We start from the raw sequence: 26,744 nt of genomic DNA on the forward strand, positions 1-26,744 counted from the left end.
GGAGAAAGTTGCTTGAGCACAAGTTACTCATTGATTGAATCTCAACCACGCAAGTATGGTTCCAGGCTTTGCTGTCAGTTCCTTAGACTAGAAGCCTGCCGTCATTCTTTGCCTCTTGCTCATATTTCCCCTGTCTGTAATTAACTACTGAGCTGTGAAGTCATATCCACTAAAATCTTTCTCCGTTGCAGCTCCTTCTCTCCATCCCCACGGCCATCCTTGTTCAGGTCCTGAGATCGTATACCAGGACACCTACAACAGCCTTCTGATTTGCTCCCCACTCGATCTCCTCAAAAATGCCCTCTAACCCAAAGTAGTCTGGCTAAGGCACAAGCCGTAAAGCATCTTTTCGGAGAGGGCAATGCCAACCCACTCCAGTACTCTTGCCTGGAAAATCCCATGGAGAGACTAGCCTGGTAGGTTGCAGTCCATGGGGTCGCTAAGAGTCGGACACGACTGACCAACTTCACTTTCACTTTTCACCTTCCTGCAGTGGAGAAGGAAATGGCAACCCACTCCAGTCTTCTTGCCTGGAGAATCCCAGGGATGGGGGAGCCAGGTGGGCTGCCACCTGTGGGGTCGCACAGAGTCAGACATGACTGAAGTGACTTAGCAGCAGCAGTAGCAAGCATCTTTTAATTTCATGCCTGCAGTCACCATCTGCAGTGATGTCCGAGCCCCCCCAAAATAAAGTCTGCCACTGTTTCCACTGCTTGCCCATCTATTTGCCATGAAGTGATGAGGCCAGATACAATGATCTTCGTTTTCTGAATGTTGAGCTTTAAGGTAGCTTTTACACTCTCCGCTTTCCCTCTCGTCAAGAGGCTCTATAGTTCTTCTTCCCTTTCTGCCATAAGGGTGGTGTCATCTGCCTATCTGACGTTATTGATATTTCTCCTGGCAGTTTTGATTCCAGCTTGTGCTTCATCCAGCCCGGCATTTCTCACGATGTACTCTGCATATAAGTTAAATAAGCAAGGTGACAGTATGCAGCCTTGACATACTCCTTTTCCTGTTTGGAACCAGTCTGTTGTTCCAGGTCCAGTTCTGTTTCTTCCTGAGCTGCATACAGGTTTCTCAAGAGGCAGGTCAGGTGGGCTGGTATTCCCATCTCTTTCAGAATTTTCCCCAGTTTATTGTGATACATGCAGTCAAAGGCTTTGGCACAGTCAATAAAGCAGAAATAGGTGTTTCTCTGGTACTCTCTTGCTTTTTCCTTGATCCAGTGGATGTTGGCAATTTGATCTCTGGTTCCCCTGCCTTTTCTAAATCCAGCTTGAACATCTGGAAGCTCACAGCACATGTATTGTTGAAGCCTGGCTTGGAGAATTTTGAGCATTACTTTACTAGTGTGTGAGATGAGTGCAACTGTGCAGCAGTTTGAACATTCTTTGTCATTGCCTTTCTTTGGGACTGGAATGAAAACTGACCTAACAACCTAGATATTTTCAATTGCATATGCTAAAAGAACCAGCTTTGCAGTTTCCAAGGGGGGGGGGGGGAAGAAAAGTTTCATTTTAACCAATTTTCTCTGAAGTCCAAGGACTATCATGGCCATCCTGCATCAAAAAGTCATCTTTCCTTTAGGTAGTCATAGTTTCATGCCTAAATTATAGACCAAACAGTGCTCAAATTGACTCTGATACCAGGGGCAGATCAGCTTATAAAAAAGCTTGGATTGTCCCTCTGGAGGGAAGTGAGACCTTGGTCCCATCAGAAGAATAGGAGGGGTTAAGAGAATTTGTAGGAGTGGGGAAAGCTTGGTCCATCCTACATGTACCATAATCTTAAACAATGGTTATTTACTTTACCGAAGTAAAAAAAAAAAAAAGAAAATTATAAAAACAAAGATAAATCACTGAAAGGTAAAGAAATTAATAATCTGTGATTGAAAGCTGCATTCTAAGAAAAGTGTGTTCTCTTAACCTAGAGAGGAGACTAAATTCCAATCTGGTACCAGCTTACCAGATAACAAACAAACAAAAAAATTGTTTATGGGTAAGCTTAGAAAAGTCTTTTCCGTTTATCTTTTTTTTTTTTTTTTTTTTGCATCAGCCAACTAACTGATAAAATTTTTATTTCACTTTTAAGTTTTTACACTTTTCCTGATTATTCCGTGTAAGGTGGAAACTAGAACTGTTTAAAAGACATACACAAATCTAGTACATCAATAACCGGGTTTTTTTCTTTTTTGCTATACTATTTTCACAACCACGGGTGTGCTTGCTAGGCAATATAACCATCACAGAAGCAAACGTGAGGCAGAATACTGGTGAGGAAAAACAAAGCAAGAGAGCTACCAGATATACAGACAGGCTCGTTCCACATTCACTACTGCATTTTCAAGCGGCAAGTATTAACTGCACATTTTTGTTCAGCTAGAAAGGAGAGAGGTTTTTTTTTTTTTTTTCTTTTTTTCCTTTTGGTTTGTTTGAAATCAGTGCATGAATGTTTCTTTTCTTATTTCAGCAGATGGACAAACAGATGGGACACTACGGCTACGTGGAATGTTCGGGGAGGAAGGTGGAGACTGAGACTGGTAGGCCGGGCTATTCCTGACTCTCCCCATCGCTGTGTTCATGCAACTTCCCTGACATTTGTCTGTGAACTTGACGGGATGGGTACCCTTGGGAGAGCTGGTGACAGGTGCTAACAAGCATTATCAGGGTTGGCTGCAATATAAAGAGAAACCATGGGTATTTAAAAATACTTTTTGGAGTCAGATCTTGGTGTGACTGAAGAGCAACCACCGTGCTGAGAACTGGAAGAAGACAGAGCTGAAACGTGGGAAGCTCTTTTCAACTCTCTGAAGCAAGGCTGGCTCACCAAAGTGCTCGCCAACATCCCTCACCCCCCCTATGGGCCCCCTGTCCCTGCCCATCTAGTACTAAATCATGAACAAAAGGCAAAGAGAGAGAATGCACAAAGAAAAAAATGTACGGAAGCAGGACAGAAATTTAGAGAAGACTAAAGTTAACAGTCAAAAAGGACTGTGGGAAAGAATGTTTAGATTTCAAAATTTTAAAGCCCCGAGCTAGGAAGAACCCAAACACTGAGTACTTAACTCCTCAAGTGAAAGACAATCTCTGCAGAACATTATTCTTAAAGGTATTACCCAGGAAACAGATAAGGCCATTCATAAGATACACGGCTTTTTTTTTTTCCCATCTTGAGCTCATGGTTACAGGGAAAACAGATTCCACTACCTAAGCACAAGCTGCCAATCAGCAAACATGCTGCTATATAGGGGAAGGGGCTGGAGTCACAGGTGGTCTATGAGCACTGGACCTTTGCATGCTGTCATAACCCAGTTATCTGCCGCCAGGAATGTTCATTTCTGGCTTCGAGTTTCCATGGAGGAAGACACTGTGGCCATCTGTGGTCACGAACTTTTCAGTGGCAACAAGCCCCAACATACCAAGTGTCTAAAAGCCCTGATCAGAATGGGCAGAATCACTAGAAATTACTGTAAAACTCGAATGCCAAACGAGAGGTGACCCACTCCAAGTCCCAGTGTCACAATAGAATCTATAACTTTCTGTACAACTTTACAATGGAACTGTATTTCAGGGACAACTGTTTTGAATCAAATTTAACTTTCCAAAAAGTTACACATAATTCAGGTCTATTTTTTTTTCTAGCAGTAAGAGTTCTGCTGAATTACAAAACCCCATAATCACAGTGTTCAGTTTTGTTATTTTTTTTTAAAAATGAAACACATAGTAATCCTGTCAATGTTAATCAAAATCAAAACTTCAGAATGCCGTGGCATTTATGTGACCAATCTGAATTTTAGATACAAATACCAGCTGTTCATCCCATGGACCATTTTTGCTAGGCTGAGGCTGTGAAAAATTGAAAGTCGACGTACGTTTCTTTTTTTTTTTTTTTTATCGCACAAAGGGATATATGTGGAGGGTACAGAGTGACACTGAAGAGATCACGAAGCATGGTAGACATTAGTTCTCTCCCTCCCCAGCATCTCCTTCGTCTCCCTGGTTTTCCGACGTCCACAGAGTGAGATTGTCCCTCAGCAGCTGCATGATCAGGGTGCTGTCTTTGTAGGACTCTTCATTCAGCGTGTCCAACTCAGCAATCGCCTCATCAAACGCCATTTTTGCCAGGCTGCAAGCCTTTTCAGGAGAGTTTAGAATCTCATAATAAAAGACGGAGAAATTAAGTGCCAGGCCCAGTCGAATGGGGTGTGTAGGCTGCATTTCTTTCTTATTAATTTCAAATGCTTCTTGGTAAGCCTGCTGGGACACAGTGGTTTGTTTATTTTTATTTTTTGAAAAGTCCATTCATAAAACTTTTATTCCACTTACATGAACTTAATACACGTGTTCTTAACAATTATGCTTGGATTGTTCATGAAAATCTCATAAGACATTAAACAAAGCTAGCCATCATCTCAAGTTATTTCCCTGTTAACTATTTTTTACAGCACATGCATGTTAGGCAAGTATCAAAAAAAAAAAAATCACAAAAGCAAAAAAAAAACTAAAAAAAGTTAAATACATGGGTTTTTGTTTTACTGCTGTGCTTGATATACATGAAGTAATGAATATCAAGCAATTCATTTTTACTGCATCTTTACTTGTACATTTGTTCTTAGGTTGCCTAAAACATTTAAATACAAATAAAATGAGTGTAGCAAAAATAATGAAAGCAAACAGCAGGTAACTTTACAAATAATGGAATGTGAACCGTTTCTGCCCTTATCCAGAGTAAATTGGGTCACAACTAAAGGAACACTTCTGTAGCTGCAGTCAACAGTGTGCACACTGCGTCTGAGTATTCCACAGATAACACATGGTTTAACATGCAATATCCATGGGATATCCATTTCTACTACAGCTTTGTAAGTGCTCCAAACCTAAGAAGTACCCACAACACCACCTGTGACTGGAACCAATTATCCCTTTTATTCCCCACCAGGACATACCAATATGCAGGCAGTTTTCTTTGCTTAGACATGGAAGCAGTTTTAACACTGGCCCTTGTGAAGCCACAATGTACCAAAAGTACTATGCCAAACCTTTATAACTTGTATAAAAATTCCACATCCCCATATTGGCCACCTCAAGATGAAAACAGATAACTCCCTAAATGTTAACTGGCTCTACTCCCCTAATATTAAACATAAAAACCACATGGGAAATATAGAAATTCAAATAGAAGTAACATAAACCTGTCATAAATCGTAAACAAAAAACTATTTGTGGGACAGCATGGATGACAAATGGTCTACTGTGTAAATTTTAGAATGAGGCAGACAAAAGTTGGAAGGCCGGTTAATTTTCCCCTCCTTCTCCTGCTTCAGCTTCGTCTCCTTGGGTATCCGATGTCCACAATGTCAAATTATCTCTCAGTAACTGCATTATTAGCGTGCTGTCTTTGTATGACTCTTCACTTAATGTATCAAGTTCAGCAATGGCTTCATCAAATGCTGTCTTTGCAAGAGAGCAGGCTTTCTCAGGGGAGTTCAGAATCTCATAATAGAACACAGAGAAGTTAAGGGCCAGACCCAGTCTGATAGGATGTGTTGGTTGCATTTCCTTTTTGCTGATTTCAAAAGCTTCTTGGTATGCTTGCTGTGACTGATCCACAATCCCTTTCTTGTCATCACCAGCCGCAACCTCAGCCAAGTAGCGGTAGTAGTCTCCTTTCATTTTCAAGTAGAAGACTTTGCTCTCTGCTTGTGAAGCATTGGGGATCAAGAACTTTTCCAAAAGAGACAGTACATCATTGCAGATATCTCTTAGCTCGGTCTCTATTTTCTCTCTGTATTCTCGAGCCATCTGCTGTTTTTTCTCAGCACCTTCCGTCTTTTGCTCAATACTGGAGACGACCTTCCAAGATGACCTACGGGCTCCTACAACATTTTTATAAGCAACTGAGAGAAGATTCCTCTCCTCATTGGATAATTCAGCTCCTTGCTCAGTTACAGACTTCATGCAGGCTGCCATGTCATCATATCGCTCAGCCTGCTCAGCCAGTTTGGCCTTCTGTACCAGCTCGTTTTTATCCATGACTGGATGTTCTGTGTCCGGAGTAGGTGGCGACGGACGGACGGGGATCAGCAGTCTCTGGGCGGCAACGGCGAGGCTGAGACTCTGTCCCTGGATCTCGCAGCTCACAGGCTACAGCCGCTCCGCCCAGTGGTTTGTTTATTGTCTCCAGATGCCACCTCAGAAAGATATCTAAAATAATCGCCTTTCATTTTCAAGTAGAACACCTTACTTTCTGGCTGTGTAGCATTGGGAATAAGGTATTTATCCAACAGCTCCAGCACGTCGTTGCAGATGTCCTGCAGCTCGGCCTCGATCTTCTCGCGGTACTCTTTGCCCATCTGCTGCTTCTTCTCGTTCCGCTCAGTTTTCTGTTCGATGCTGGAGATGACACGCCAGGACGAACGGCGGGCACCGACCACATTCTTGTAGGCGACCGACAGCAGGTTTCTCTCCTCGTTGGAAAGCTCATGCCCCTGCTCCGTGACCGCCTTCATGGCCGCAGCCATGTCATCGTAGCGCTCGGCCTGCTCGGCGAGCTTGGCTTTCTGTACCAGTTCACTTTTATCCATGGTCATGAAAGGTTGTTGCTGAACGATAAGACGCGGGATTCTTGGCCTCCGGAGGAGACGAATTCAATCCGGGGCCAGAGACGAGGCTGGATCGCTCAGAGCTTTTGTGTTATAAAGTTTTATTAAAGTATAGAGAAAGCTTCTGACATAGGCATCAGAAGGGGGCAAAAGAGTACCCCCCTCCTAGTCTTTAGCTGTATGTTATATAGTCACTCACAGTCTGTTAATGAAATGAAAGGAATGTCATAAAATTTAGAATGGCATCAGATAATTCATCCCAGGCCATAAAACGATTGACTTGAATCTTTTAGAAGGGCAGAATACCAACAAATAGTTCCGTTTACATAGATTAGGAGAACAATACCTGAGGAAGTAAGTTAGGCCGTTTAGCGGAACCAACTTGAAGATTGAGTCTGGGGTTCATTAACATAGCTTAAGACCACATTTCCATACGAAAAAGGCATGTATTGGTTAACTCAAAGTTTGAGAGTGGTTAGCTTTAGGTGAGACCAGGTGTCATGGCAACACAGAATGTTAAGAGAAACCTCCTTTTAAATTTGTATAGAGAATGAAAAACAGATCGCTGGTTTGTTTCTTCTTGCCATTTAAGAGAGATAAAAATGTCTGGCACTTACAGCCTCTTTCCTCCATTTGGAGACCCCTGGCCTTCCTGCCTGTTACCCTCTCATTCTCCCCTTTTCTTTTAGGAGAATTATGTTGCCTAGGGAAAAGGGGCGTCGTTTCCATTTCATAACTGCTTCCGAGCTGACAAGGGGCGTTGTCCCTAAATTGGTGAGGCAACATATTCTCCTAATCCTCATAATGAGGATGTCTGATCCAGGGGCCCCAAATAGTAGTCGGAAGAAGCTGCAGTGATAGCAGGAGTTTGAACAACCATTTGTAACTTAAAAGCTTTCACGCGACTAGAAACAAATCCAGTTACACAGTTACAGATGCAGGGAGCAAACAGCAAAAACAAAACAATCTGTATTAAAAGTCACGTTATGTCCATAGTTAAGGTACAAAGTATTGCACCAGTCTATTCTAGGGTTGTTAGATGTCATCAGACGAAGAAGAGGCATCACATGTGATTGTTGTCGAAGGTATTCGCAGACTTGGAGAAAGTCTTTTCCTTGAAGTGGAGATGTCCACCACGGGAAGCCTTCCACTGATGAAGAGGGGAGTGCTCCGCAGACCCAGCAGTTAGACCGATTGTGGAATGCAGCATAGGAGTGAGCCCAGGACAGGAAGGCATTGTCTTGAGGATCAAAGGGCAGACTCAGGATTTCTGGAGTCAGCAGAAGTAGGCTCACATAGATTATCAGGCCCATCTGAAACATACAAAGTCAGAGCATAGAAAGTAAAAACATAAAATGACATCACTTAGTTCTGGTCAGGGTGCCACCTCTTGACTCGAGTGTGATGTACCCACGAATCAATTCCTGGGACTTTGACAGCTGTGGGAGAAGAAAGAATAACCTGGTAAGGGCCTTCCCAGAGGGGCTCGAGGGATGAGCCCCCAGATCCCAATGTTTTTATGAGGACCTCGGTTCCTGGCTCAAATAGAGGCTTGCTGGATTCAGAGGCTGGGTCAGGAGTCGTCTCCCGGAGTTCTTTTAATGCCTGTTGAAAAGCTGAGAGTTGAGTTACATAATTAGTTAACTCTACGGCCTCAGGATCTATAACAATGTCTGTGCGTAAGAAAGGCCTTCCATAAATACATTCAAAGGGGGGCAGTCCCTCCTTTTTTGGGGCAGTTCGAGCCCTCATTAAAGCTATGGGTAGGACTTTAATCCAGTTGTCTTGCGTTTCTTGAGTTAATTTGCGCAGATGTCTTTTGATAATGTCATTAGCTTTTTCAACCTTTCCTGAGGATTGGGGTCTCCAGGAACAGTGTAAGTGATACTCTATTCCTAGAGCTTTAGACACCCCCTGAGTTACAGCAGCTTTAAAGGCAGAACCATTGTCGCTCTGAAGGCTCCGTGGCAGCCCAAACCTGGGGATAATTTCATGGATTAAAATCTTTATAACCTCCTTAGCCTGTTCACTACGACAGGGGAACGCCTCAATCCATCCAGTAAAAGTATCCACCCAAACTTGTAAGCAAGAATATCCATTAGCTTTTGGCATATGAGTAAAATCAATTTCCCAGTCTTCTCCAGGATACTTTCCCTTTCGTTATAATCCAGATTTTGCTAGCTTTTCAGTCTTTGGGTTATTTTTCTGACATACCTCACACCGTTTGATAATGTTCTTTAAAGTTTTCATTATATTTTTACCTTCAAACAAACGAGAAGCCATCTGGTAAGTACTTTCTACACCCAAATGAAAACCCTTAAGAATTTTCCACTGAGCATTTTCAGGAATTATTAATCGTCCATCCTCGGACTGTAACCATCCTTTATCAGTAATCTTTGCTCCTCTTTTCTCATATCTTTCTAATTCTTCCTCAGTATATTGTGGTTTTTCCTGTTCCACAGGACCTGTCCAGATCAAAGGCGTCTGTAGGGAGGGGGTTTCGTAAAGTGCCGCTTTTTTGGCTTGAGAATCAGCCAGCAGGTTACCGGCAGCTACTTTACTCCCATCCCTGTTGTGCCCTTTGCAATGCATAACCGCTACTTCTTTAGGACAATAGATAGCAGTTAAAAGTCTCTCAATCTCTCTGAAATGCTTAATAGGTTCTCCTGTTGCTGTTTTAAACTGTCTTTCTTTCCATATTGCAGCATGAGCATGTAAAATCAAATAAGCATACTTAGAATCAGTGTAGATATTCACTCGCTGCCCTTTGCTTAACTCTAGAGCTCGGGTCAGAGCCACAAGCTCCGCTAACTGGGCACTGGTTCCCTGGGGAAGAGATTTTGCTTCTAAAACCTGTTCAGCAGTCACCACCGCATAACCTGCTTTGCGCTTTCCATCCCGAACAAAAGAACTGCCGTCTGTAAATATTTCCATGTCAGGATTGTCTAATGGGGTATCCATTAGATCCTCCCGAGCTGCATAGTTTAAGGTTAGGAATTGGGAACAATCGTGATCAGGTGTTTCATCTTCCTTCTTAGGAAGGAAAGTGGCAGGATTTAAATTTCCACAAACTTTAAGCTTAGTTACTGGTCCTTCTAACAACAGTGACTGATATTTAAGAAGTCTACTGTCTGTCATCCAAATATTAACCTTAGAATTTAAGATTCCACTCACATCATGAGAAGTCAGTACGGTAAGGTTTCGCCCATTATTTTTAAAGGTTCAGGTGCTAATAAAACCGTTGCCCCAATTACTCTTAGGCAGTGGGGCCACCCACGTGCAATTACATCTAATTCTTTGCTTAGATAAGCAATAGGTTGCTGGTGAGGTCCCCGGGGTTGTGTCAAAACTCCCAAGGCCATACCTTTTCTTTCAGTGACAAACAGGTTAAATTCTGACCCTGTGGGCAAACTCAAAGGCGGAGCTTGCAGGAGAGCAGTCTGAAGAACCTTAAAAGCCTTTTGAGTATCTGGAGACCAAACCAGTTTGTCGGTTTGGGCCTGCTGAGTTTCAGCTATAAGTTTATATAAAGGCCGGGCAAGTTCCCCATAGCTCGGAATCCAAATACGACAGTAGCCTGTGATTCCCAAAAATCCTCTCAATTGTCTTAAAGTCATAGGTAGGGGATGGTTTAGTATAGGTTTAATTCTCTCAGGGCCTATGGCCCTAGTCCCTTCTGAGATGATTAGGCCCAGATATCTAACAGATTGTTGACAAAGCTGAGCCTTTTCTCTTGATGCCTTGTAACCGCAGCCTGCCAGAAAGTTTAAGAAATCTTCTGAGGCTCGTGAACAAGCTTCCTCTGTCTCAGCACAGAGCAAAATATCATCTACATATTGTAACATTACCGCTTCAGAGCTATTAAAGTTTTGTAGATCTCGTGACAAACTTTGTCCAAATAAGTGAGGACTGTCACGAAATCCCTGGGGCAAAACTGTCCAGGTTAACTGGGAAGCTGGCTGTGTGGGGTCTTCAAAGGCAAATAGAAATTGACTTTCCTCTGCCAAAGGCACTGAATAGAAGGCATCTTTCAAATCAATTACTGAAAAATATTTGGCTCGTTCAGGAATTTCAGACAATAGAGTATAAGGATTAGGCACCACAGGGTGTAAAGGAACCACAGCCTCATTTATTATTCGTAAATCTTGAACTAATCTCCATTTATCATTTGATTTTTTTACACCCAAAATAGGAGTGTTGCATGGACTGTTACAGGGAACTAATAGTCCCTGTTCCTTTAAATTCTCAATGATGGGTTTTAACCCTTCCTTAACCTCAGGTTTCAGTGGATACTGCTTCTTATGTGGGAATAAGTGTGGGTCCTTGAGCTTGACAACTACAGGAATAGCACGACCTGCACAGATTTTCCATCAGCCCATACTCTAGGATTCACATTTTGTTCAACTAAAGGGAGAGAAAGGGAAGGCTCCATATTCATGAAAACAGAGGCATGGACTTTGCTCAGTATATCCCTCCCCAAAAGGGGTGAGGGTGATTCTGGCACGATAAGAAACTCGTGTGAAAATAGCACAGAATCCCAGTTGCATGATAGAGAATAACTGAAGTAATACCTTTTGGCTCGTCCAGACAGTCCCATTACGGAAGCGGATCGGGAAGAAAGTGGGCCAGGGGCTTCAGTAAGCACGGAGTAAGTTGCCCCAGTATCTAAAAGGAAATTGACGGATTGGCCTCCCACTGTTATTAATACCCGGGGTTCCTCAGGTGTAATTAGGACGGGAGCTTGTGTGGGGACCCCCGGGCACCTTCAGTCCTGATTGTCTTGAGAGTCAGACCCCTGAGACCTACGCCTCTGGGGGCAGTCTCTCCTCCAGTGTGGTCCCTTGCAGACCGGACATGGAGCCAGGGGCGGCTTAGATGCCTGAGGGCAATCCCGCTTGAGATGCCCCTCCTTTCCACAGCAATAGCAAGCCCATCCCTTTTCACCTGGGTCCCTCTGGGCATTTTTCTCAGGCTGCTTAAGAACGGTTTTCATAGCCATTGCGAGGGCTTCCGCCTTTTCCTTCGTCTTTCTCTGCCTTTCTTTTTTTTCCTCATATTCCCTACCATAATAGACTGTCTGAGCCAGTTGTAACAGATTATCTAAAGACTGATTTGGTCCATACGCCCATTTTGATAACTTACGGCGAATATCTGGAGCCGACTGAGTGAGAAATTTATCTTTTAAGATCACTTTCCCTTCTTCACTTTCAGGATCAATTTCAGTGAATCTGCGAAGGGCTTCTCTCAATCTATCTAGGAATTTACCAGGAGCTTCCTTCTCCTCCTGTTCTATGTCTGCCAGTTTGCCATAGTTTAAAGGCTTAGAACGCGCCTGTCTGAGTCCTTCAAGAATACATCTGACAAAATGACTCTGATCCCATCTTCCTTTAGCAGTGTTATAGTCCCAGTCTGGTTCTGTAGCTGGGACCGCCTGACTCCCAGTGGGGAGGGCAGTTATCTCGTCCTCCCTCTTTCCCACTGATTCATTACCAAGCCACTCATCACCATAAGCAACCGCTTTCCCCAAAACTCGAGCCTTTGAGTCGGGAGTCAGCGTTTGTCCCAAGATATACATCACATCCTTCCAAGTGAGGTCATAATGCAGAGTAACACCTTTAAAAGCTCTAATATATTTTTCTGGGTCCTCTAAATAGTCTCCCAGGTCCTCTTTAATTCTTTGTATCTCTTGATAAGAAAAAGGCTTATTAACTCTCATAGACTGATAATTTCTCCCGGTGGGTACTTCGTGAAGAGGCAACAGCATGAGTGGCTGTCCCTCAGTCTCTCTGGCTGCTCTGCACATATCCCAGGGATAGATTGGAAAAACCTGCTTTTCTTTGTCTCTTTGCCTCCTGTTCTCTATCTCATCTCTTACTTCGATGGTCTGAGTTTCTACTGAAACCAGAGTAGTCTGAAGTCGTACTGAGACAGGAGTTGTTTGGACCTCTACATGAGCAATTCGAATCTCAATTTGGGTTCCCACTGAGACCGAGGCAGTTTGAATCTCAGTTTGTGTTTCTACTGAGACCAAAGCAGTTTGAACCTCATCTTGGAGACCCGGATACGGGGGCAAAGTAGGAGGACAGGGGGGAGCGGAAGGTTTCACACCCAAATCTACACCCTTAGGACATAAGTCTGGCATATTTCGCAGAGAGAAAAAGGGCAACACATACGCTACTTCTACCCATTTCCCTTGCTTTTTACAGAACCGGTCTAATTGTAAAACAGTGTTATACTTAAGAGACCCTCCAACTGGCCACCGTTCGCCGTCCTCCAGTGGGTACCGCGGCCATGCAGTATCACATAGGAAGACCAGGTGTGTCTTCTTTAAGCCCTGGGGATCAAATCTATCCCAGTTTTTCAGGATACAGTTCAAAGGAGTGAGGCTGGAATTGTTAGCTCCCATCTGTAAGAGAGAAAAAAAGCGACCAGCGCCATTTTTTCTACCGGAGGCGTCCCTCCCTGCTCTAGATGGGGGTGTAGACAGACGTTACACCAAAAGCTTTTCCTTTCTGGTCGGACTTAGTCTGTCTCTTACCGACGCAGGCGTCACATTCGTCCCTCCCGGTTCTACCACCGAGACGGGGTGGGGATGCACCAGGAGTAGACCTGATGGCATCCCTGACTGACGTCCAGCCCTTCACCTTGCTTGCCTCTGATGCCACCCGGGGCGCAATCAGAGTAACCTTCCGGAATGCTTCCCAAGCTAAGACCTCTGGGGGACACATTCATCACCTGAGTACCTGTGCACGACCCTGAGTACATTCCTGACCGCAATAAGACCGATACAAACATGAAACTGAGATGTTCCTTCCAAGCGTCACCACACCGGTATAAGAGCCTCCTCTGGTCCACTAAGAGCCAGTGTTACCAAAGGAAAAAACCATTGCAGTTCCAATCCGAGTAACCTTTAACCTCAGAGATGCTCTGGGAGTTAGAGCTCCATCTAGCTTCCGAACTTTCCATGCCTAGCGAGGCTAGGCGCTTCCTGACCACCAATCCAAGTTTGAGACCTATACCACAGTAGAGTAGCAACATAGGCCACAAGCCCCTTGAAAGTCTATGATCCGATAGATAAGGTTAGTACTTCTAATTCCCAAGGAGCTATGAAATGGTCAAAGAGACCGAAAAGTTTGACCGAGAAAGGAGAGTTCGGTCCACACGCTTTGCCCGTTTCTGGTCAGTTCCCGAAGGAGACATTGGTTGCCTCTTGGCATTGGCAGGTCGGTGTAAACCCCCGACAGGTTTTTGCCATAGCCTTATGAGGTCACCGCGGGACCACAGAGCAGGGCTCCTCACTTGCTTCGCGCAGGGCATTTCATTCATTTACACAAGCACACCATAGAGTTAGTAAAGTACAGCGGAAAACGTGTTCGCTAGGAGAACAAAGAACTAGAGCTCCAAGCATCCTTACCTTGCCCTGAAGGATCCCGGACGAGCCCCCAAGATGAAAGGTTGTTGCTGAACGATAAGACGCGGGATTCTTGGCCTCCGGAGGAGACGAATTCAATCCGGGGCCAGAGACGAGGCTGGATCGCTCAGAGCTTTTGTGTTATAAAGTTTTATTAAAGTATAGAGAAAGCTTCTGACATAGGCATCAAAAGGGGGCAAAAGAGTACCCCCCTCCTAGTCTTTAGCTGTATGTTATATAGTCACTCACAGTCTGTTAATGAAATGAAAGGAATGTCATAAAATTTAGAATGGCATCAGATAATTCATCCCAGGCCATAAAACGATTGACTTGAATCTTTTAGAAGGGCAGAATACCAACAAATAGTTCCGTTTACATAGATTAGGAGAACAATACCTGAGGAAGTAAGTTAGGCCGTTTAGCGGAACCAACTTGAAGATTGAGTCTGGGGTTCATTAACATAGCTTAAGACCACATTTCCATACGAAAAAGGCATGTATTGGTTAACTCAAAGTTTGAGAGTGGTTAGCTTTAGGTGAGACCAGGTGTCATGGCAACACAGAATGTTAAGAGAAACCTCCTTTTAAATTTGTATAGAGAATGAAAAACAGATCGCTGGTTTGTTTCTTCTTGCCATTTAAGAGAGATAAAAATGTCTGGCACTTACAGCCTCTTTCCTCCATTTGGAGACCCCTGGCCTTCCTGCCTGTTACCCTCTCAGTCATTCCCGTGGGAGGACTGCAGGGAGCAGAGAACCTTGCGAGCGGAGCTCCGGGCGTGGTGACCACCTCCTTCCCAAGCCCACTCCTCCGGCGGCGGCGGCGGCGGCTGCAGAGGTGGCGGCGGCGGCAGCTACCCCAGCTCCGGAATCGGCGGCTGCGGCTTTTCCGTATATCTGGAAGTAGCAGTATTTTTGCAAAGGCATCAGTGTGAAACCACAGAAGGCATGTTGAAAATCTGATTAAATTGAAATTGACAAAGTAAATCTGGTCATTGCTGTGATTTGAAACACTTTAATATGATAACTCAAATTATAACTGACAGCATTTTATCAGAACATATCAGATTTTCATGAATGTCACATAACTTCTAGGATATCTATATTAGTAGCATCAACCATACAATATAACTTGAGAAGATTCAATCACTCCTTCTGAACAACACTTCCCATGTAGTTTAACATGCCAAATGAACTCAGGTTGTTTAATAAATATCTCTCTTTGGGAGGTCTCAGGGGCCCTCTGAAGCATCCCAAAGTTAGCTAGAAGTCAGTTATTTAGGAAGGTTTGTTCACAAATATCAAAAGGGTTTATGACAGTCAGGTAGGCTGTGAAAGAATACTTATCCACTTAGCCAAAGTTAACAAAAGATTTCAAAGGTAAACCTAGGACGGATCATTTAAGAGGTAAAGAAACTTAAAATCCACTAGCAAAGGCAGTTCAACATCTCAAGAAACCTTGTACTAGGCACAAAACTCTTTTCTGGGGGTCCACTTTCCATAAAACCTCCCTATGCCATTCTGTACCCATTCCTTTGCTTCCCCCATCCTGAAACTGCCACCTGTAAGTCAGAACTACTTCTTTTTCCTTCATCAAATGCGATTTCATTCCTCGTACCTTCTTTAATTACAAGTCATACATTTTTCCTTAAGCAACCGAGAGCTGACTTTTATATTGGCATTTTACAGATTGGTGAACATACGTATCAGTGATACTATCTAAAAAAAAAAAAAAAAAAAGCTTTCTTACACTGCACATCTCAGCATGGCACCAGACACTATTCATGGATAGCCAAAATCTCTTTAGTTGCTGTGTAAGACGAAGGCCCTGTCAAGTGGTGAATGTTTCAGAACCTTAATTTATGAAATGACCTAGCTATTCAATACACTGTCATCACTTAGTTTAGCACAACCATAGACATTCAGGTAGCCAAGATCTGGAGAAACTATTGTAAATTCAGCTCAGTTCAGTTGCGTCTGACTCTTTGCGACCCCATGGACTGCAGGCTGCCAGGCTTCCCTGTCCATCACCAACTCCCGGGGCTTGCTCAACCTCCTGTCCATCGAGTCAGCGATGCCATCCAACCATCTTATCCTCTGTTGTCCCCTTCTCCTCTGCCTTCAATCGAGACTACTATAGACAGATATTTTAAAGTATAATTATTTTTAATAGCTTACCTAAAAGCTCATATCGCATTTCCATTTTTTAGGAGTGTTTTTGGTTTGTTTTTAGAGGTACTTTCTTTGTTGACCAGTCTGTGAGAGAGATAACAATATAGCAATATTTAAGTTATAGTAAACCTAGGCACTGTGAAAAGTTTATGCTTAATGTTAATGACTCTTAAACATGTCTATATTAGAGTAGTGAAAAAAATAAAATACTAGATATTTACTATTGACTAGTTCCCAATTCACATGAATCCAAAATTCATTTAGGTCCATTTTTTTCTTGTATTTAGAGCTTTTTTTCCCTTGTATTTAGAAATATTAGAGTATTTCTTTGCATTTCTTGAGGGCTTCCTTTTCTTTAGATTATTTAAATAAGAACTCACTCACAGCTTCAGCAATATTATCAAAAAACAGAAGACTCACACTGAGACATACAGAAATCCACACAGAGATCTTCTAGTTTTCCGCCTAAGATTGAAAATATCTCTTTGACTCCCCGTTTTTTGGGGGGACGGGGGTGTTGAAGTTCTCATTTGCCCAAGGCTGAGGTCTCAGGCAAAGTGGGCATTGTTTTCTAAGGAAATGGTTAACTTCAAGCTTTGCCCTAGGCAGGCCTTTGTAACAAGCTCTGTTTTTAATTGATATGCAAAAGAACCAGCTTTACAGTTTCCAAGAAAAAAAGTTTGTTTGTTTTTTTTTTTTTAATTTTTATTTTAACCAGTTTTCTCTGGTTCTATAGAACATCATGGCCATCCTAGGTCAGGTCATCGTTCCTTTCTGTAGTCATAGTTTTATCCCTGAATTATAGACAGATCAGCTGACAAATTTTCCATAGTTGAACCTGGGGAAGGATCATTAATGTGGCTGGATTGGAAGGTAAGGGAGGGAAAGCCGTCTGGGAGGAGGGGCCCCGCGGGAGACTGTGGCGGGGGGCGGGGGGCGGGGGGCGGCGTGGAGAGTGCGGGTCGGGTGGGAAAGACGGCTCTCCTCCGCCTTCCCGCCCGCCCCTCCATCCTCGGCCGGGCGCCCCCGCCACCCTTGCCCCGCGCCCGGTGGCGGCGTCTCCGGTGTCCCTCTTCCGCCCGACCTCCCCGCCAAGTTCCCTCGAGGTTGGGTCCGAGGGTTGGGGTGGGGTGGGGGGGGGTGGTGGGATGTGCTCAGCGCGCCCCCACCCCACCGCAGGCGCCTTGCCCGCGGCACCGGCCATGGCTGCCTTCCCCCCAGCCGCAGACCGCACAGCGCGGATCCTCCGGTCGCGTCTTGCGGGCTGTGCGGCGTGACGGCTGGCGGCTCCCCGTCGCTGGGCCGCTTGCCTGCCCGACGCGTCCCGCCGCTGGCCCTGGACCTGTTTGCCTCAGCCGGTCGTCGTCCGCTGCTCTGGGCCTGCCGCGCGGTCGCCAGACGCCTCCTCACGCCCTCCGAGCCTCCGGGCTTGCTCCCGGCCACCCCTCCCCACGCCTCGCGCGGCTGTCTTGTCTCTCGCCCTGTCACCTCTGTCGTGTCCCTGCCCGCTTGGCGCCACGCTTCCCGTCCTCTCTGCCCTTGGTGGTGGAGGGAGGAGGGTGCCTGGGCCGCGGGCGCGGGTAGGGGGCCCCGGTGGTTGAGGGGAGAGGACGGGGTCCCTGGGGGGCGGCCGTACCGGTGTAGGAGGTGGTGGGGGAGGGCTCTGCCCGTTTCGGGGGGGTGTGGGGGTGGTCTTTTGGCGTCGGCGGGGACCTCCGGGCGGCGGTCGACCGGCGCACTGGGGGCCCCCATGCGTCACGGGCCCGGCAGGGTCGAGGCCCGCGGGCGGGGACGCGGCGGCGGTGGTGGTGGTCGAAATCCGGCCGGTGGCCCGCAGGGCGTGCCTTGCGCCTCGCCCGCCGCCCCCTCTCCAGGTACCTAGCGAGGGGCTTCCCTGGTGGCTCAGATGGGAAAGCGTCTGCCTGCAGTGCGGGAGACCCAGGTTCGATCCCTGGCTTGGGAAGATCCCCTGGAGTAGGACTTGGCAATCCACTCCAGTATTTTTGCCTGTGAAATGCCATGGACAGAGGAACTTTGTGGGTTAGAGTCCATGGGGGTCACAAAGAGTTGGACACGACTGAGCGACTGAGCAGGAGCACAGGATAAAGGTTGTTTTCAATGCTGAATTAGTCCCTCTAGAATGTGTGCTTCCTCGGACTTCGCGGGCAGTTCAGGGGTTAAGACTCCATGCTTCCAATGCAGCTGGCGGGGCGCAGGTTTCGTCCTTGGTTGGCGAGCTAGGATCCAAAAGGTAAAAAATAAATAAATAAATAAATAAATAAGGAAGAATGTGTGCTTCCTAACATGTTTTTGTTAGTCTGCTGGACAAGTGGATGTTTGGGGCAGGTGGTACCTTGCTGAAAGCTGAGTGCTCTTCTGGCAAGGCCATCCAGATACAGATAGAAAATGGTAGAGCCGGTATTTGAACCTAGGAAACTGAATTCCAAAATCTCTTTTCTTAAGAGATTTCGTTGTGCTGTATTGAGGATATTTGTACTTTTTTGTGTTGCTACAAGTGTCACTGAAGTTTGTAACTGGAAATGAGATGCAATCTAGTGGACCACAGTCAGCACAGTACGTGTATGATGCTTAGACCGTTTAGGATAGAGGATGAAAGTCAAATATCTACACCCCGCCTCAGGGAGGAAGACTGCTCAGGTATGGTCATAGTGAGTCACGAGGGCTGTCATGAGCTGGAGAATATATACCCGCTTGTTGATGTGCTCAAGGGATCAACCATGTACAAACATGTCAGGGTTTTTGCCAACAGGCGCCAGAAATCTAGATTTTAATGTGAAGTGTCCACTTTCAAACAACGCCATGATGTTAATGACCTTGCTCTGTCCGTTAATGGTTAGATAGAATTCCAATATAATACAGGCTAGGTATCCCTTCAGGAATGAATCCACCCCACCCCCAACACTCTGAGCTTAAAACAATTAAAGCTAACTTTTAGCTCATGCTACTTGGTCAGTGTGGGTCAGCAGGGGCCTCTGCCCTTTCCTGTCTCAGAGAGCCAGTCTGAGGGAGGCTTTATTTGCACAGACATTTTGCATAATAAGTACAGTGGCCAGGAGGGGAATGTGTGGCTTACACGCTGACCCTTGAAGCGTCTAACAGAAGTGACAGAGACACTTAGATGCACATTTCGCCGGCCAAAGATAGTCAGTGATCACACTTCCTTTCCAAGGGAGTGGGGAAGTGCAGTCCTCCATGGGCTGGATACTTATGAATATTCCTAATGGCTACCACAGCTCCATCTACTCTGATTTTTCCAGGCAGAAATGTTGGAAGTGTTTGTAATGTAGAATTCAATTTTCAGAGATCTCTAAGAGAAGTTGACTCAAAAAATTATTTGTTTCTTGAAGGATTCAATTTGACGGATCTGGAAAATTCACACTTTGCTCCATCTGGAGTAAAGTCCCTTACTTAAACACTGACGTCTATGAACAGATTAGGAAATCATAGGCTGGATCTATGAAATAATCCTTCACAGAAGTGACGATTTACATATCAGTGTTTATTCCCCAAAGCACTGCTCATATAGCTTCACTTTTGACTTATATTATCTCCTATCTTGTGTAACTTGTCTCATCAACTGCACTGCAAAATAGGAATCCCATCTGATTAATTTAGACTCTGTTATGCCTGGCTCCGCAGACATTGGCTATGTGGATGTTAATTAATTGTATTGGTGTTTATCAATTAGTGATTTTTATTTTTTTTTTATTTATTTTTTTTTTTACATAGAGAAAACTTATATTTGGAATTAGCCAGCTGGACTCAGTTTAGATGATCCCAATTTTGTTGGCAACATCCAAAGCATCATAGTCAGGAGCCAGTCGAACATATGCCTTCTTCTCTCCATCAGGCCTGATCAGAGTATTGACCTTAGCCACGTCAATGTCATAGAGCTTCTTCACAGCCTGTTTAATTTGGTGCTTGTTGGCCTTGACATCCACAATGAATACCAGTGTGTTGTTGTCTTCTATTTTCTTCATGGCTGACTCAGTGGTGAGGGGGAATTTGATGATGGCATAGTGGTCAAGTTTGTTTCTCCTGGGGGCGCTCTTCCGAGGATATTTGGGCTGCCTCCTGAGCCGCAGTGTTTTGGGCCGCCGGAAGGTGGGTGACGTCCGGATCTTCTTTTTCTTGTGGCTGTGGACACCTTTCAACACTGCTTTCTTGGCCTTCAAAGCCTTTGCTTTGGCTTCAGCTTTAGGAGGGGCAGGGGCTTCCTTCTTCGCCTTCGGCGCCATCTTCATGAAAAGCCAATTAGTGATTTTTAAATCATCACAGCTAGCAATCTTGACTTCAGGAGAAGTCAGCGAACTTGAAAATACTTCTGGCAATTCTTCAAAAGTTGCTCATCGTTGATTATGATGAGATCTGAGGGCCAATATTCACTAGTCCCTCAATTTCAAGGGCAGTTTAGGCTTATCCCCTACGAATCACAGGGCGATCAGATATTTTCAGATATTATTTTTCTGTGATGTTTTCACATTTTTTGTTTGTTGGTTTGTTTGTTTGTTTTGGACTGCAAGATTTGGATGAATTGTAAATTTAAAAATTAAGAAAGAAATGTCAGTGCTCAGGAAGCTATTTGACTGCCCAAGATCCTGCAAGGCTCTCAACACCCTCTACTTAAAACACGCCCATCCTCGCTCCTAAACCCACAGCCTTCCTGGATGACCAGATAAAGAGCGATCGTCATTCTCATGAAATGCCAAGTGCTCAGGGACTTGCACGTATGAGGGCCCAGGAACAGTATTTCTACAGTTTAATGGTGGAATTACTCCCCTTGGAGAAAGTTGCTTGAGCACAAGTTACTCATTGATTGAATCTCAACCACGCAAGTATGGGTTCCAGGCTTTGCTGTCAGTTCCTTAGACTAGAAGCCTGCCGTCATTCTTTGCCTCTTGCTCATATTTCCCCTGTCTGTAATGAACTACTGAGCTGTGAAGTCATATCCACTAAAATCTTTCTCCGTTGCAGCTCCTTCTCTCCATCCCCACGGCCATCCTTGTTCCGGTCCTGAGATCGTATACCAGGACACCTACAACAGCCTTCTGATTTGCTCCCCACTCGATCTCCTCAAAAACGCCCTCTAACCCAAAGTAGTCTGGCTAAGGCACAAGCCGTAAAGCATCTTTTCGGAGAGGGCAATGCCAACCCACTCCAGTACTCTTGCCTGGAAAATCCCATGGAGAGACTAGCCTGGTAGGTTGCAGTCCATGGGGTCGCTAAGAGTCGGACACGACTGACCAACTTCACTTTCACTTTTCACCTTCCTGCATCTGAGAAGGAAATGGCAACCCACTCCAGTCTTCTTGCCTGGAGAATCCCAGGGATGGGGGAGCCAGGTGGGCTGCCACCTGTGGGGTCGCACAGAGTCAGACATGACTGAAGTGACTTAGCAGCAGCAGTAGCAAGCATCTTTTAATTTCATGCCTGCAGTCACCATCTGCAGTGATGTCCGAGCCCCCCCCAAAATAAGGTCTGCCACTGTTTCCACTGCTTGCCCATCTATTTGCCATGAAGTGATGAGGCCAGATACAATGATCTTCGTTTTCTGAATGTTGAGCTTTAAGGTAGCTTTTACACTCTCCGCTTTCCCTCTCGTCAAGAGGCTCTATAGTTCTTCTTCCCTTTCTGCCATAAGGGTGGTGTCATCTGCCTATCTGACGTTATTGATATTTCTCCTGGCAGTTTTGATTCCAGCTTGTGCTTCATCCAGCCCGGCATTTCTCGCGATGTACTCTGCATATAAGTTAAATAAGCAAGGTGACAGTATGCAGCCTTGACATACTCCTTTTCCTGTTTGGAACCAGTCTGTTGTTCCAGGTCCAGTTCTGTTTCTTCCTGAGCTGCATACAGGTTTCTCAAGAGGCAGGTCAGGTGGGCTGGTATTCCCATCTCTTTCAGAATTTTCCCCAGTTTATTGTGATACCTACAGTCAAAGGCTTTGGCACAGTCAATAAAGCAGAAATAGGTGTTTCTCTGGTACTCTCTTGCTTTTTCCTTGGTCCAGTGGATGTTGGCAATTTGATCTCTGGTTCCCCTGCCTTTTCTAAATCCAGCTTGAACATCTGGAAGCTCACAGCACATGTATTGTTGAAGCCTGGCTTGGAGAATTTTGAGCATTACTTTACTAGTGTGTGAGATGAGTGCAACTGTGCAGCAGTTTGAACATTCTTTGTCATTGCCTTTCTTTGGGACTGGAATGAAAACTGACCTAACGACCTAGATGTTTTCAATTGCATATGCTAAAAGAACCAGCTTTGCAGTTTCCAAGGGGGGGGGGGGGGGAGAAAAGTTTCATTTTAACCAATTTTCTCTGAAGTCCAAGGACTATCATGGCCATCCTGCATCAAAAAGTCATCTTTCCTTTAGGTAGTCATAGTTTCATGCCTAAATTATAGACCAAACAGTGCTCAAATTGACTGTGATATCAGGGGCAGATCAGCTGATAAAAAAGCTTGGATTGTCCCTCTGGAGGGAAGTGAGACCTTGGTCCCATCAGAAGAATAGGAGGGGTTAAGAGAATTTGTAGGAGCGGGGAAAGCTTGGTCCATCCTACATGTACCATAATCTTAAACAATGGTTATTTACTTTACCGAAGTTAAAAAAAAAAAAAAAATTATAAAAACAAAGATAAATCACTGAAAGGTAAAGAAATTAATAATCTGTGATTGAAAGCTGCATTCTAAGAAAAGTGTGTTCTCTTAACCTAGAGAGGAGACTAAATTCCAATCTGGTACCAGCTTACCAGATAACAAACAAACAAAAAAATTGTTTATGGGTAAGCTTAGAAAAGTCTTTTCCGTATATCTTGAAGTAGCAGTATTTTTGCAAAGGCATCAGTGTGAAACCACAGAAGGCATGTTGAAAATCTGATTAAATTGAAATTGACAAAGTAAATCTGGTCATTGCTGTGATTTGAAACACTTTAATATGATAACTCAAATTATAACTGACAGCATTTTATCAGAACATATCAGATTTTCATGAATGTCACATAACTTCTAGGATATCTATATTAGTAGCATCAACCATACAATATAACTTGAGAAGATTCAATCACTCCTTCTGAACAACACTTCCCATGTAGTTTAACATGCCAAATGAACTCAGGTTGTTTAATAAATATCTCTCTTTGGGAGGTCTCAGGGGCCCTCTGAAGCATCCCAAAGTTAGCTAGAAGTCAGTTATTTAGGAAGGTTTGTTCACAAATATCAAAAGGGTTTATGACAGTCAGGTAGGCTGTGAAAGAATACTTATCCACTTAGCCAAAGTTAACAAAAGATTTCAAAGGTAAACCTAGGACGGATCATTTAAGAGGTAAAGAAACTTAAAATCCACTAGCAAAGGCAGTTCAACATCTCAAGAAACCTTGTACTAGGCACAAAACTCTTTTCTGGGGGTCCACTTTCCATAAAACCTCCCTATGCCATTCTGTACCCATTCCTTTGCTTCCCCCATCCTGAAACTGCCACCTGTAAGTCAGAACTACTTCTTTTTCCTTCATCAAATGCGATTTCATTCCTCGTACCTTCTTTAATTACAAGTCATACATTTTTCCTTAAGCAACCGAGAGCTGACTTTTATATTGGCATTTTACAGATTGGTGAACATACGTATCAGTGATACTATCTAAAAAAAAAAAAAAAAAGCTTTCTTACACTGCACATCTCAGCATGGCACCAGACACTATTCATGGATAGCCAAAATCTCTTTAGTTGCTGTGTAAGACGAAGGCCCTGTCAAGTGGTGAATGTTTCAGAACCTTAATTTATGAAATGACCTAGCTATTCAATACACTGTCATCACTTAGTTTAGCACAACCATAGACATTCAGGTAGCCAAGATCTGGAGAAACTATTGTAAATTCAGCTCAGTTCAGTTGCGTCTGACTCTTTGCGACCCCATGGACTGCAGGCTGCCAGGCTTCCCTGTCCATCACCAACTCCCGGGGCTTGCTCAACCTCCTGTCCATCGAGTCAGCGATGCCATCCAACCATCTTATCCTCTGTTGTCCCCTTCTCCTCTGCCTTCAATCGAGACTACTATAGACAGATATTTTAAAGTATAATTATTTTTAATAGCTTACCTAAAAGCTCATATCGCATTTCCATTTTTTAGGAGTGTTTTTGGTTTGTTTTTAGAGGTACTTTCTTTGTTGACCAGTCTGTGAGAGAGATAACAATATAGCAATATTTAAGTTATAGTAAACCTAGGCACTGTGAAAAGTTTATGCTTAATGTTAATGACTCTTAAACATGTCTATATTAGAGTAGTGAAAAAAATAAAATACTAGATATTTACTATTGACTAGTTCCCAATTCACATGAATCCAAAATTCATTTAGGTCCATTTTTTTCTTGTATTTAGAGCTTTTTTTCCCTTGTATTTAGAAATATTAGAGTATTTCTTTGCATTTCTTGAGGGCTTCCTTTTCTTTAGATTATTTAAATAAGAACTCACTCACAGCTTCAGCAATATTATCAAAAAACAGAAGACTCACACTGAGACATACAGAAATCCACACAGAGATCTTCTAGTTTTCCGCCTAAGATTGAAAATATCTCTTTGACTCCCCGTTTTTTGGGGGGACGGGGGTGTTGAAGTTCTCATTTGCCCAAGGCTGAGGTCTCAGGCAAAGTGGGCATTGTTTTCTAAGGAAATGGTTAACTTCAAGCTTTGCCCTAGGCAGGCCTTTGTAACAAGCTCTGTTTTTAATTGATATGCAAAAGAACCAGCTTTACAGTTTCCAAGAAAAAAAGTTTGTTTGTTTTTTTTTTTTAATTTTTATTTTAACCAGTTTTCTCTGGTTCTATAGAACATCATGGCCATCCTAGGTCAGGTCATCGTTCCTTTCTGTAGTCATAGTTTTATCCCTGGATTATAGACAGATCAGCTGACAAATTTTCCATAGTTGAACCTGGGGAAGGATCATTAATGTGGCTGGATTGGAAGGTAAGGGAGGGAAAGCCGTCTGGGAGGAGGGGCCCCGCGGGAGACTGTGGCGGGGGGCGGGGGGCGGGGGGCGGCGTGGAGAGTGCGGGTCGGGTGGGAAAGACGGCTCTCCTCCGCCTTCCCGCCCGCCCCTCCATCCTCGGCCGGGCGCCCCCGCCACCCTTGCCCCGCGCCCGGTGGCGGCGTCTCCGGTGTCCCTCTTCCGCCCGACCTCCCCGCCAAGTTCCCTCGAGGTTGGGTCCGAGGGTTGGGGTGGGGGGGGGGGTGGTGGGATGTGCTCAGCGCGCCCCCACCCCACCGCAGGCGCCTTGCCCGCGGCACCGGCCATGGCTGCCTTCCCCCCAGCCGCAGACCGCACAGCGCGGATCCTCCGGTCGCGTCTTGCGGGCTGTGCGGCGTGACGGCTGGCGGCTCCCCGTCGCTGGGCCGCTTGCCTGCCCGACGCGTCCCGCCGCTGGCCCTGGACCTGTTTGCCTCAGCCGGTCGTCGTCCGCTGCTCTGGGCCTGCCGCGCGGTCGCCAGACGCCTCCTCACGCCCTCCGAGCCTCCGGGCTTGCTCCCGGCCACCCCTCCCCACGCCTCGCGCGGCTGTCTTGTCTCTCGCCCTGTCACCTCTGTCGTGTCCCTGCCCGCTTGGCGCCACGCTTCCCGTCCTCTCTGCCCTTGGTGGTGGAGGGAGGAGGGTGCCTGGGCCGCGGGCGCGGGTAGGGGGCCCCGGTGGTTGAGGGGAGAGGACGGGGTCCCTGGGGGGCGGCCGTACCGGTGTAGGAGGTGGTGGGGGAGGGCTCTGCCCGTTTCGGGGGGATGTGGGGGTGGTCTTTTGGCGTCGGCGGGGACCTCCGGGCGGCGGTCGACCGGCGCACTGGGGGCCCCCATGCGTCACGGGCCCGGCAGGGTCGAGGCCCGCGGGCGGGGACGCGGCGGCGGTGGTGGTGGTCGAAATCCGGCCGGTGGCCCGCAGGGCGTGCCTTGCGCCTCGCCCGCCGCCCCCTCTCCAGGTACCTAGCGAGGGGCTTCCCTGGTGGCTCAGATGGGAAAGCGTCTGCCTGCAGTGCGGGAGACCCAGGTTCGATCCCTGGCTTGGGAAGATCCCCTGGAGTAGGACTTGGCAATCCACTCCAGTATTTTTGCCTGTGAAATGCCATGGACAGAGGAACTTTGTGGGTTAGAGTCCATGGGGGTCACAAAGAGTTGGACACGACTGAGCGACTGAGCAGGAGCACAGGATAAAGGTTGTTTTCAATGCTGAATTAGTCCCTCTAGAATGTGTGCTTCCTCGGACTTCGCGGGCAGTTCAGGGGTTAAGACTCCATGCTTCCAATGCAGCTGGCGGGGCGCAGGTTTCGTCCTTGGTTGGCGAGCTAGGATCCAAAAGGTAAAAAATAAATAAATAAATAAATAAATAAATAAATAAGGAAGAATGTGTGCTTCCTAACATGTTTTTGTTAGTCTGCTGGACAAGTGGATGTTTGGGGCAGGTGGTACCTTGCTGAGTACCTTGCTGAAAGCTGAGTGCTCTTCTGGCAAGGCCATCCAGATACAGATAGAAAATGGTAGAGCCGGTATTTGAACCTAGGAAACTGAAT

At 45.4% G+C, this 26,744-nt stretch overlaps 3 protein-coding genes, 1 long non-coding RNA gene and 2 other non-coding genes across 6 annotated transcripts; 2 read left to right on the forward strand and 4 right to left on the reverse strand.

Annotated features, from left to right (window-relative positions):
• Window positions 1-2,060: 2,060 nt before the first annotated feature.
• On the reverse strand, window positions 2,061-6,032 carry LOC122691257 (14-3-3 protein zeta/delta-like). Its single transcript, XM_043897911.1, has 2 exons — window positions 5,439-6,032; window positions 2,061-4,100 (listed from the first exon to the last, which is right to left on the reverse strand). The coding sequence occupies exons 1-2, from the start codon at window positions 6,030-6,032 to the stop codon at window positions 3,960-3,962; spliced, it is 735 nt and encodes a 244-aa protein (XP_043753846.1). The 3' UTR covers window positions 2,061-3,959.
• A 104-nt stretch (window positions 6,033-6,136) lies between these two features.
• Window positions 6,137-6,589, reverse strand: LOC122691263 (14-3-3 protein beta/alpha-like). Its single transcript, XM_043897916.1, has one exon. The coding sequence runs from the start codon at window positions 6,587-6,589 to the stop codon at window positions 6,137-6,139; it is 453 nt and encodes a 150-aa protein (XP_043753851.1).
• An 11,484-nt stretch (window positions 6,590-18,073) lies between these two features.
• TRNAC-GCA lies at window positions 18,074-18,145 on the forward strand. The gene has a single exon. It is a non-coding gene; the product is annotated as a tRNA-Cys (tRNA).
• Window positions 18,146-18,333: 188 nt separating this feature from the next.
• On the reverse strand, window positions 18,334-25,809 carry LOC122691265. The gene is made up of 3 exons (XR_006340372.1): window positions 25,771-25,809; window positions 24,293-24,370; window positions 18,334-18,419 (listed from the first exon to the last, which is right to left on the reverse strand). It is a non-coding gene; the product is annotated as an uncharacterized LOC122691265 (long non-coding RNA).
• On the reverse strand, window positions 19,947-20,453 carry LOC122691260 (60S ribosomal protein L23a). Its single transcript, XM_043897914.1, has one exon. The coding sequence runs from the start codon at window positions 20,445-20,447 to the stop codon at window positions 19,971-19,973; it is 477 nt and encodes a 158-aa protein (XP_043753849.1). The 5' UTR covers window positions 20,448-20,453; the 3' UTR covers window positions 19,947-19,970.
• A 364-nt stretch (window positions 25,810-26,173) lies between the features above and the next one.
• TRNAC-GCA lies at window positions 26,174-26,245 on the forward strand. Its single transcript has one exon. It is a non-coding gene; the product is annotated as a tRNA-Cys (tRNA).
• Window positions 26,246-26,744: the final 499 nt, after the last annotated feature.

This window comes from Cervus elaphus, unplaced genomic scaffold, assembly GCF_910594005.1.
Source record: "Cervus elaphus unplaced genomic scaffold, mCerEla1.1, whole genome shotgun sequence".
NCBI lineage: Eukaryota > Metazoa > Chordata > Mammalia > Artiodactyla > Cervidae > Cervus > Cervus elaphus.